Source organism: Oryzias latipes, chromosome 15 (genome assembly GCF_002234675.1).
Source record: "Oryzias latipes chromosome 15, ASM223467v1".
Lineage (NCBI taxonomy): Eukaryota > Metazoa > Chordata > Actinopteri > Beloniformes > Adrianichthyidae > Oryzias > Oryzias latipes.
This window is the reverse complement of record NC_019873.2, coordinates 948,828-960,421: the sequence shown is the minus strand read 5'-3', so window position 1 is coordinate 960,421 and position 11,594 is coordinate 948,828. Positions and strand designations below refer to the sequence as shown.

The window sequence follows — 11,594 nt, the reverse complement described above, 5'->3', positions numbered from 1 at the left end:
TACTGATAAAAACCCTCAGGGACAGGCGGAGATTAGGTCCCGCACCCCCAACCCAACCAGCTGGTTCAAAAAACTCCCAACCAGTTTCCAAACAGTCATCTTTGAATGTCAGCAGATCTCTGTTGATTTGAAAAGTCACTGCAGAGAGCTGTTGATTCTGTAATGAAGTGGACGTGACATGCACGATTGCATAAGTGTGTAACCTCACACACCAAACGCACACAGATGCCGAACCACAAACACACACACACAAAAAAGATCTCCATTCTTAAATGACTTTTTATGAAAGTAAGCAGGAAGAAATAGGAGACACTGAGATGTCAGGAGTTCTAGTTTATTTTCATTTTCTCATCAATAAGAGCAGAGACAAAATCTATGCAGATGTTTGTCCAGGGGACACAGTCTTTTCAATCTGTAAACCTTTGACAGGGAGGGTTAGTGAGACGCATAATACAAAAACAACCTCTATCATCTCATCTACAAAAATACATTTAAGAAGCATTATAGTTTGGTTCTCCTGTGCTCACCTCAAAAATGTACATCAGAGTTCAAATGTGTGCAACACCATCCGTGGGCAAACCACTGACAGCTAATGCAGGGAGGTGGGGGCTCTGCTGTGACTGACAGCTGATGATTAGATGATTGCGTGCTTGTTTTTATTAATTTATGACCAATATCTGATGGTCCCAAACGGCTCAGCTGATGCTGCATTCACCACATTGAGCCTGTGGTGTTCACACAGGACACGCACTAGACAAGCAGGGAGGGGGTTCTTCTTCTCTTGTTTTTCTACGGTTTACTAGTGGTTGTCCTCCACATACAGTTGGAAGTGGCTTGGTGCGAAATGCTGAAGCGAAGCAAGATCCACGTCTTGTGAATCTCACTCTAGGATTTTTTCTCACAGCTCTATTCCGATTTATGAAAGACTCGCTGTCACAAAATTCCAGCCGGGCACAGACTGCAATTATTAATTTGTAATCATGTTTATGTTTGCAGCTGGCTGAGTTTTCCATGATTCAAAAAGGACACCGCCCATACGAATCTGAGTCCCTGATTGGTCAACGTTCAGCTGTTCAGCTGGTTAACCTTCCAGCGTGCGATCGATGAGCGCGCAATTTGTAAATATAGCCTGATAATGGCTGTAAGCTAGGGAGAGAATTTAAACTAAGGGATGATGGGAAAGGAGGACAGGCTTATGCCACACCAACAGTCCTGCTCTCTGTAGGAACTATGTCCTAGAAAACAGTTTTTTTGATTTTGCCTAAAAATATTATACTCATAATTAAAAGACCACTAAGAATGCCTATGAAATAGATTAATAGATGACTGGAGAGGGAGTTCTGGCTGCATTCACACAAAGGTGATTTGCATGTCAGTGTTACATCCACCCAATCACAGGGTCCTGTGACATGTTTTAAGCTTTGGTTGCTGCATGTTTCAGGCGTCACTGCGCGTCTAAAGTTATGAACAAAGCTCTGAACTTTGGAAAACAAGACACGTCGTGTAAACCAGTCACAGACCTGATGACGTGATTAGCGGGTGGAGTCCAAAATCAACATGGAGGAGAATCTCACCAGCCATGACTGTCATAAAACGCACCCTAGAGTTATCGGGGTCAAAGATCAGATTATGAGAAACAACCTGCTTTACCAGCTTCAGTCCACAATCACATTCTTTATGAAGTCTGATGACAAAAAACTCAAATCAACATGGAAAGGATTTGTCTTCTTTCTGGGTTTCAGACATAGCTTTCCATGTTTGCCTGAGAATCAAAAGGCTGAAGACAAAGTTGTCCAGTTAAGAAATGTAAGCCTAAACCTAAGAGTAAGAGACTTCAATCTGTGAGCTTACAAATGAGGTTTCACTTCTTTAAACACACAAAAACCCCAACATGCCTTGCTGGCAATCATGGGTACAAGTTTCAACCCAAAAGAAATAGTGGGAGAAACAAAGCCAGCTGCGTGTCCCCGATGTGATCCCACCACCTGAGTCTCATCTACAGCCGGATTGCAGCTGATGAGGATAATTAGCCAAACCTTTTTTTTGTTTTTTTGGAGCTGGGAAGTTTTATCCTTCACTGTTTTCAAACCTTTCTCTGATGAGCAGAAATGAGGTTGGAGTTTTTTTGGAGCATCAGACGGTGATGGTCTCAGAACAGCACCCGTAGGGGGAGGACGGGAGGATACGGGGACGGGGGATGACCGGGGACCGGGTGAAAGGCCGGAACAAATGGATAAGGAGCAGGAGGATCCAAAAGAGGAAAGGGGAGGGAGGCAAAGAAAGAGGAAGGAGGAGCAGGAGGTGGGTCAAGAGTAAGAGGAGAGAAGGAGGGAAGAATCCGAGGATAGGAGAGGGGAGGGAGGGGTGACGAAGGAGGAAGAAGGGGGAGGTTATGCTGGATGATGGTGTGATGGAAGGAAAAAGAGGAGGAAGCAGAAAAGGGTGTCTGAAGAAGGAGAGGAGCATTGAGAGGGATGCCCTGCTGGGGGAGGTGATGAGGAAACTGTGGCTTCTTGTCAACAAAAAGATGCTCAACCTGTAACTCCTTCTTCCTTTCCCTTTCTTTCTCCTCCTTTGTAATCTTTCTGAACCACTCCTCTTGTCTCCCCTTCTCACACCTCCTGCCCTCCTCCTTCTCTCTCCACTTCTCCACGCTCCTTTCAACATGTTCGGCTTCAGTTCCGCAGTCATTGCTCCAGATGTACCTGCCATTCTGACTGACCCCCCTGGATCTGAAGTCAGAGGTTGTGTTTGTAAGATTGACAGGCCGTCCATCTGTAGTGTCCATGCAGTCCCTCCCCCGGTGGCCGCCTCTGTTTAAAGCAGCTGCTGTGCTCTGGTGTACTGTGCAGGAAGCAGGTATGTGCTGTGTGCTTCTGCAGACGCCATCATTGGGACGTCCATCATCCAGTTCAGCTGTCCCCCCCGTCTGACTCTGCGCCGTGACACTGTTGCAGGGGCAGTTTTCTTCCTCCGGGTCTGCAGAGGCGCTGTCTGTGGTGTGAAGGATGGATGAACGTTGAGCCTGATGGGGGTCTGGTGGGGACTCGGCCTCACTGAGGTCCGACATGAAACCAGCAGCTGCTTCCTGCCATTGCTCTGAAGCAGCGGCTCTCTTTGTCTGTCTCCTTCCTCTTCTCCTCCTCTTCCTCGGCGTTGCTGCTTCCAGCTGGGCCCCCTCCCTCTTTGTGGCCCTGTGGCACATCTCTGAGGCCTCCTCTCTGGGGAAGATAATGTCTGCCGCTGTAATCCTCGACTCACTTTCTTTCTGTTGTGCAAAGCTGCAGGAGGGGGCCCCGTGTCCTGCAGTTGTTGTTTGCCTTTGATTACAGGCTGTATCTGTTGAAGAAGAAGGGACGGGGCTAATCGCTGGATCACACTCTGATGCTCTGTCATGTACAGGGAGAAGATTCATTTCTTGCCGGTGTGCTGTGTCTTGACGGGTAAAAGTAATGCAACTAATCAGTGGTTTGCAGACATGTTCTCGGGTATCCCGCACAGCTCTTATCTGGGTCTTCCTCAGATTCCTCTGCTCCTCATCCTCCTTCTCCGCTCTGGCATCTCCGTTGTCTACAGCTTTCTCGGAAGGGGCTGGTGTATTTTTGGGACAGCATGGCATCTGCACCACAGACTCATGGACGGGGCTAATCACTGAGCTGCATTCTGTGCCCCCGCAGAGGAGCTTTCTGAGCCCACGGCCCCACCCTGAGGCTGATTGCTGTGCCTGATCCATTTCCACCTGCAGACACAGCTGGTTCCAGCGATTACACCCGCTCACTGCAAGATTACTTAATAGCTCGCCCTTCTTCTTGTCATTCCAGCCTGGCCTCTCTCGCTCTGTCTGATCTTCTTTTATCCTTTCCTCCTCCCCCCTCACGTTCCTTTCTTTTCTTCCCACCAACAGATTTTCAGAGAGATTACTGTGCTCCTTTTCTCTCCTCTCTTCTTTAGGGGGGCTCTTTCCTCTCACTTCCTCATCTCTTTTTACTTCAATCATCTCATTTGCGCCCACACTCCTCTGTCCTCTTTCAGAGCCTTTTCTGCCAGCTGCTCTGCTTCTTTTCCTCCTCCTCTTCTTCTTCTTCATTCCTCTCTTACCACCCCCCCTCTTCCTCCCCCTTCTCCTCCATTGGGATTTTTGATGGCCTGCCGTTGTTGCTTTGAGACACTCAGCAGAAATGGGAACAAATTTTAAAGGGCATTGATGGCTGCAGCCTGACCCCACCAGAGTGGAGGGGGTGGCTCTGCGCCTGTCTTCAGGACTTCCTGATTGTCCCCCCCTCTCCTCCCATTTATCTGTCTTTGCCTCTCCTCCCACCGCGTCTCCTTTCCTCTGTTTGCTGTCTGGTTGTTTGATCACAGATGGTTTGATTCGCTGCCCCCCTCCCTGTGCTCTGCCTTCTTTCCCTGCCTCCCCATCTTTGGCCTTGCCATGGGCTCTGAAGTCGTACAGAAGAGGGTTGACACTGTACGAGATGGCGGGGCAGATCTTGGTGTAGTTGATCATCTCGGTCGGCCAGAGAAACACCCGACTGCAATCACGGCTCAGGACAGGGCAAAAAGGCTCCCTGGGGCGGGTTGGAGTGGCAGATACAGAGTGGCGTGTTTTTTCGGCATCAACTGGAAGTGGAAGAACAGCAGAGAGTGATGTTTGAGGATTCTTGACATCTGACCCAAGCAGGTTTGGCTTCGCACCTATCTGACAGTCCAAACCGTCTTCCTGTGCAGACTGTGAGCTCCCCCCATCAGAAACCTGTCTGCCTTCTTTTAAAGGGCTCCCATGAGCACCAGTTCCACCTCCCTCAAAGAAGGAGAGATAGGCTCCAGTCCCATGGGACTGTCCCACAGAAATGGAGCCTGTGGGCCCGGGGGATCTTGTAGGCTCAGGGGCCCTCGTAGGCACGCTCTGAGCTTTAGTGTCCTCACTCTGGCAGTGTTCTGAAGTGAAATGATTCACACCTGCTGCAGCTTTTGTAGCTACTAGACATTTAAGGCCCAGATTGGTTCCTCCTCCCGCTGGGCTTCTGGATCCTTTGGACGTGATTGCAGGTCCGGCTTTTCCAGATAAACTTGGAACAAGTCCAGGCTGCATGAAGATGGCGGCTGCCTGGTGCAGTAGGACAGTGCTCCGCTTGGGCAGGGAGAAGGAGACGGGGCGGAGCCTGCTGCTGCCTGGGAGGGGCATCCTGCTGCTAATGGCAGTGTCTACTGAGCCTGTGTCAGGGGGGTTCCTGCAGTTCCGGGTTATGACAGTTTGGTTGAACAGGGAGTGGCTGGCTGTGGAAGTGGAAGCACAGGGGCTGGCAGCGGAGTGACCTGAGCCCATGTCACAGTCCACTGGTGGCTGACTGCAGCAGACAACGCCAGAGTCCCCAGCAGCATTCTTGTTGTCAGCCTTCATTTGGCGGTAAGTCCACCCAGGGTGAAGCAGCCTGGTTTCCAGTGCCAGGTCCACAGTCAGGAAGGAGCTTTGAGGTTCTGTACAAAAGAAAAGCAGAAAGTGAAGGAAGTGACATTCACAGACTGCAGTAGTAATGTGCAGGACTCAGGAAAACTTTACCCCCACACACACACTCACACTTTTCATTTTAACCCATTTACACAGGCTAGCGGTGAGGTTTATGTCCTTTCGATTTGGTTTGTGTACTGTGGTCAGCTTTTGTGTTTTGGTCACAGTCTCACCTGGTTTCATAATTGTCCACAGCTGTCTTCAGTCTTTCGGCTTCTCCCATCAGGGGTCGCCACAGCGAACAAGTCGCATGGTAAATTTGGCAATGTTTTACGCCGGATGCCCTTCCTGACGCAACCTTCTCAAACCGGGCTTGGAACCGGCAGAGGTAGAGAAGGGAACAGGGAGCAGCCCGGAGTCGAACCCCGGTTTCACGGACGGAAGGCACCGCAAACCAGCACGAGCTAAACTGGCTCCCCCACAGCTGTCTTCAGTCAATCTTCCTTAATGTGTTTAGGAAGTTGAGCTTGGTCATCACCTCTGCTGCTCTCTTTCTTTGTAGCTTCGTCGTCTTTATATTTCTTTGAAGTTTTAACTTTCTGGGACCAACTCTGACTCCTGCATTGTGGGCCCCACATGCAGCAGTTCCTGACGAGCTGACAGATTCAGCTCAGAGCTCCTCACCAGAGACCAAAGCTTTTTTCAAGAAGCATTTTGTAGCAGCACTATCATCCATCTGCTTTGATTATTGATTCCCTTTTTCTTGAGTGACGGTTTTAAGTTCATTTAATATTTTTTTTCTCCGAGCAGACTCTTTCCCCTTAAATCTTTAAGGTTTTTTTTAAGCTAGGATGAATTATGCTGCTCTTCTTTTACTTGTGAGAATACATTTATGCTGAGAATTGACTTTAAACTGAGCTGTCAAAGTCTTCTGCTCCAGAATGAGACTCTATGAAGGATGGAGTGACAGCTAAGACTGTTCCTATAAACCCACAGGAATCAGACTTTGGCTTAGTCTGCGTTTACCTAAACTCTTCCTCCCACCGGTCTGCTCACAATCGGTTTAGCTGTACAGGTCAATGATGGGGCTGTCCATTAAATTACATTTGATGACTCTCTCGTCACCTCACTGAAAGGAACAAAGTTTCTCACCTGAAGAGCTTTGATCTTTGTTCCCAAGTAAAATGAGTAATATGACATAAAGTCATGGGTAAGATCACAGGGCTCTCATTGTGGTCTTGGAATATGAACCAGTGATGACCTTTGCCATCTTCAAAGTCCAAAAGAAGGCCCGTTCCCAGGCCTACACCATTCTTTTCTGTCTCACCATTTCAAAGAATATTATTCTAGAAATGTTGGGGATAGCATAGCCCTGGGGAGGTTCTTCCTGCTTTTTAATTGTATATATTAAAACTTAAAACAAGAACATTTCTAGGTACAGCAGGTGTGTGTGATTATGCAGGGAGGGGTAGATACTGTCCCACAGCAGTGCACATCATGTCTGGGTTTCTTTCTGAGTAATTTCCTGTGGTTAACTTCTGATGCTCTGATTGTCTGTAACCACCCGCACAGATCCTCACAGAAACATGTTTTCTCACCTGAAAAAAAATGTTGGTTTCATGTCTGCATGAGAATTTTCAATTCTGCTGCTGTTTTATGGCAGTGAGGCAGCCAGGATTAGAGGATTCTACAGCAACGCTGTGGATTGTAATCAATTCCTGTTGCAATTTCTGCTAAATAACCGCTGGAAATCATTTATTTATATGTTTAAATACAAACGTTTTTTAGTAGGAATATCCTGCAATTACATCTGAGATAATGCAATGTGAGGTAAAACTGGTCTGTTTGGAGTAACAGCTTTGAACAGCAGCTTGACCAAAACCTTGATGCCTTTAGAGCCACAGAAGAGTCTTAAGCTCACAACAGAGCCAGGAATTCATCTAAAATGTTAAAAGACCTTACTTGAGTCTAGAATTCTGAGATCTTACAAAGGTCTCTGTGTCTCCATGCATCAGGATTTCCCCTAAATAAGTCAGTTGTTAAACTGTCCTACCGAGCATCCATGGCTTTTAAAAAAAAAAAAAAAAACTTGAGGGATTCACTTCCACTCCTTCAGAGTCCTGGATAAAAACACACCGGGGGGTGGGGGGAGGTCATTGTAGCAGTAACGGTGCTGGCTCCTGTAGCTCGCACTGGGACTCAGGCTTCTTCATTTCCATGTTTTCTCTGCTTGCATCCATGGGGCGCTTCCACCTGCTGGACCTGGGCATCCTTCATTTAGTCTCAACTTCTTTTTCCTGCAGAGGTCATCACTGTCGGCCATTTGTGCAGAACCTCCACACATGCAGCAGCATGATGCTGCAGGCGCACTGCTGAATCCCCACAGCTGCAGCTAAATCTTTCTTCACCCAAAACTCCACTCTGAAGCTTCAGATTAGAAGAACACTTACCTGTTTCCAGCGAGGCACTGCTGGGCACTGAATCAGCCCAGTTCTGCTGCAGGTACTGTCTGGACTGATCGGTTGGGTCCACTGCAACAGTGGTGGAGCGGAACATTGGACCAGAACCCGGAGCACTGAGGAGAGAAAAGCAATAGAACCAATATTTATTAGACTGCGGTAAAAGGACAAGAAATAAAGGAGGTGGTGAGGGGGGGTCAGATTACGAAGAAGAAACAAATAAAAGAATGAATCTGAATGAAGGACAAAAGAAATGTTGCAGAGAAAAGAGTTTCCAAGAGGAGGAAACGAGGACTGAACGGGTGGGGGTCAGCAGCAAAGCTGAAATCCAGCAGAAAACCAATTTAGCTGCTCCTCTTCTTTGTTCCAGGAGACAAATAACAAACCTGAAAATGGTGGCTACACAGCTTAGAAGTGAGGGCAGCGACAAGACCAGGCTGCTGTTGGTCAAAAAGGCTTTACAGGAATGCCAAGACATTTCGATAAAGGTCTCTGTTGAAAAGGCAGTTCAGTATGAACCAAAGCCACTGATTCCAGATCAGTTAGTGAAACTAACCAGAATCCCTCTTTTTTTGGTTCATTTATGGTTTTCAGATGGTCACAGCTTACTGCCTGATCTCTTCTGTCATCTTATGTGTCTACGGTTCTTGTCGTGGATAAGTAAAATGTGTCTGCAGGTCATCCATTTAGGATACGGTTAGAAGAGTTTGGTCTCACTGGAATAGTCTGGATAAAAACTAGACTGAAACAGTAGTGATTCTTTTGTCTTTTAATTCTTTCTGCTGGCTGGTAACCCTCAAAGGATCCTAAGGGCAGCAGAGTTTCTCATAAACTGCTGCCATTGGGAATGTTTGCATTCATATTTTGGTTGACTTTATAACTTTTTAAAATGAGGAGTCTCAGATGTTGGAGCATTTTATAGCAGCTGACGAATGTTCAAAAAGGCAGACTTTACAGCAATGTAAAAACCAGTAAGATTTTGGGGAAAACAATCGTTTTTATAAAGTTTGACACCATTTTCTGCCATGGTGCATAGTGGTGAGTTCAAGGACTTGGTTTAGAACGGGAGGTCTCTGCCTTCTCAGTGGCTGTGGAACTTCGCTGACAGACTTGTGTCTGCCCAAGGAGGGTTATCTCCTTTTTCTGGTAAATGAGAGTTTCTGTTTGCTGTCAGTGGGCCTTTGAATATTTCTTTTTGTCAGCGGAATATGACCAGTGCATGCCTCCTACGGAGAAACAGTTGAATAAACGTGATGTGTCTTGACCTTCCTTGTCTCTGAGGAAATCGATAGCTGAGGTCTGCCACCTGTGACTGCACCTTAAAAAGCCAGTCTGTGGTGGAACGTCTCAGCTCACTAGCAACCACAACCAGCCCCTGTATTTGCTCACTTGTGTTTGAGCCCGACCTGTTCCTGTTCCTGCTGATGTGAAGGTGTCATTGCCTTGTGTTTCAAAGGTTTCTGCAGACTGAACTTCTGTTGAGTTTGGGTTCTTCCAGGCTCTGGTTTCATCCCATTGGTGGACTGATGTCACGTACTGGCTGTAGACATCATTAGGAAAATGCAGTCTGATCTTATCTGGCAGTCTTTGAGGAAAAATAAATGAGAAGTGTTTTCTAAAATGTCATGGTGCAGAGTCTGGAGCCATGGCCTCAACCTCTGAAACCCCGTGTCAGCGCTGCGTGTCTGTCAGACCTGTTATCAAACCACCGCCTGGCCCTGCAGTTGTCCAAAGGAGACAAATAGATGAGAGCACTAGGGCACAGTTTGTAGAAATGATAAACCCTGAAAACGCCTCTGGTGCCAATGTTGATGAAATGAAATTATGTTACTTCTAGCATCTTGAATTTTCTGGATGCCATTGCCCCTATGACGGTTAGATTGAGAAAACATAGACAGAAAGCTCCCTGGAGGAACAATGATCTAGTCAGGGCACAGAAACAACAGTGCCGCAGAGCTGAGCGAAAGTGGCGCAAGTCAAAACTCCAGGTTCATTATGAAATGTATAAGGGGGAGTTGTACGCTTACAACCAGATCTTATGCAGAACAAGGGAAAGGTACTTCTCTGAAATCATTGGAAGTTGCAGCAGCAACTCTCGTGTCCTGTTCACAACAGTTAACAGATTAACTAACCCTCCAACCCAGCTACCAATAGAACTGGTTTGTACACCCAAATGTAATGAGTTTGCTGTATTTTTTAATGACAAGGTTCATGGCATTAAAAAAGCCATCAACTCAACAACACATATAACTATCCGATGGCCACCTACTCACTCTAAGCTGACTCACTTTGGACCTGTCACTGACCAAACTGTCCAAGAGACCATCACCCGTCTGAGCTCGTCTACATGCTGCCTTGATGTGTTACCCACTAGATTTCTAAAGTCTGTCTTGAACAGTGTGTTGCCACAAATTACTCAAATAGTTAACATGTCTCTTCAATCTGGAATATTTCCCGAGGCCTTAAAAACTGCAGTCATTAAACCTCTCCTGAAGAAAAGCGGTCTTGATCCCACTGTACTGAATAATTACAGACCTATCTCTAATCTGCCATTTTTAGGAAAAGTCCTTGAAAAAGTTGTCTACCAACAGCTCACTGACTTTCTCTTATTAAACAATTCATTTGATGTTTTCCAGTCAGGTTTTAGACCCCATCATAGCACAGAAACTACTCTTATCAAGGTAACCAACGACATCCGTCTGAACACTGATGATGGCAAAGTCACTGTCTTAATCCTGCTAGACCTGAGTGCTGCCTTTGATACTGTTGATCATGGGATCCTTTTGCACAGACTCCAAGACTGGGTTGGCATCTCTGGATCTGCCCTAAGTTGGCTCAAGTCTTATCTAGAAGACAGGAAATACTTTGTTGAAATTGGGAGTTGTGTCTCAGACTACATGGCCTTGACTTGTGGTGTGCCCCAGGGATCGATCCTGGGACCCCTTCTGTTCAACCTCTACATGCTGCCACTAGGGCAGTTAATACGCAGTAATAACATATCTTATCACAACTATGCAGATGATACTCAGATCTATGTGTCACTGACAACAGGTGAATATGGGCCGGTGGATTCTCTCAACCACTGCCTCCAACAGATCAGCGCGTGGATGCAGGACAACTTTCTCCAGCTAAACTCAAACAAGACCGAAGTTATTAAAGTTATTTTTGGCCCACAGAAACAAAGAGAAAGTGTCAGCAGCTACCTTCATTCTCTGTCTCTAAAACCCTCAAATCAAGTCAGAAATCTAGGGGTAATCATGGACTCTGACCTGAACTTTAACAGCCATATCAAGTCAGTAACATCAGCGGCATTTTACCATCTGAAAAACATTGCCAAAATCAAAAACATAGTGTCAATGCCAGACCTGGAGATACTTATTCATGCATTTGTCTCCAGTAGGTTAGACTACTGTAACGGCCTGCTCACCGGCCTCTCCAAACGAGCTGTAAAACAGCTTCAGTGCATCCAGAATGCTGCTGCTGGAGTCCTGACCAAAACTAGGAAGTATGATCACATTAGTCCTGTGCTCAGGTCTCTGCACTGGCTCCCTGTACCTCAAAGAATAGACTTCAAAGCAGCTCTGCTTGTGTACAAGTCTCTCCATGGCCGAGCACCAAAGTACATCTCTGACATGTTAGTGCCATATGAACCATCTCGTACTCTGAGGACCTCAGGGGCCGGCCTC

At 46.8% G+C, this 11,594-nt stretch overlaps 1 protein-coding gene across 1 annotated transcript in view; it reads right to left on the bottom strand.

Moving 5' to 3' along the window:
* Window positions 1–318: 318 nt before the first annotated feature.
* The window catches only part of LOC101169346, a 101,808-nt gene continuing 90,532 nt past the window's right edge, over window positions 319–11,594 (bottom strand). Inside the window, exons 4-5 of the mRNA XM_011473278.3 lie at window positions 7,900–8,024; window positions 319–5,478 (exon numbers count right to left, since the gene is read on the bottom strand). Coding sequence (XP_011471580.1) covers window positions 2,150–5,478; window positions 7,900–8,024 — 3,454 coding nt within the window. The 3' untranslated portion in view covers window positions 319–2,149. The remainder of the gene's footprint in view (window positions 5,479–7,899; window positions 8,025–11,594) is intronic.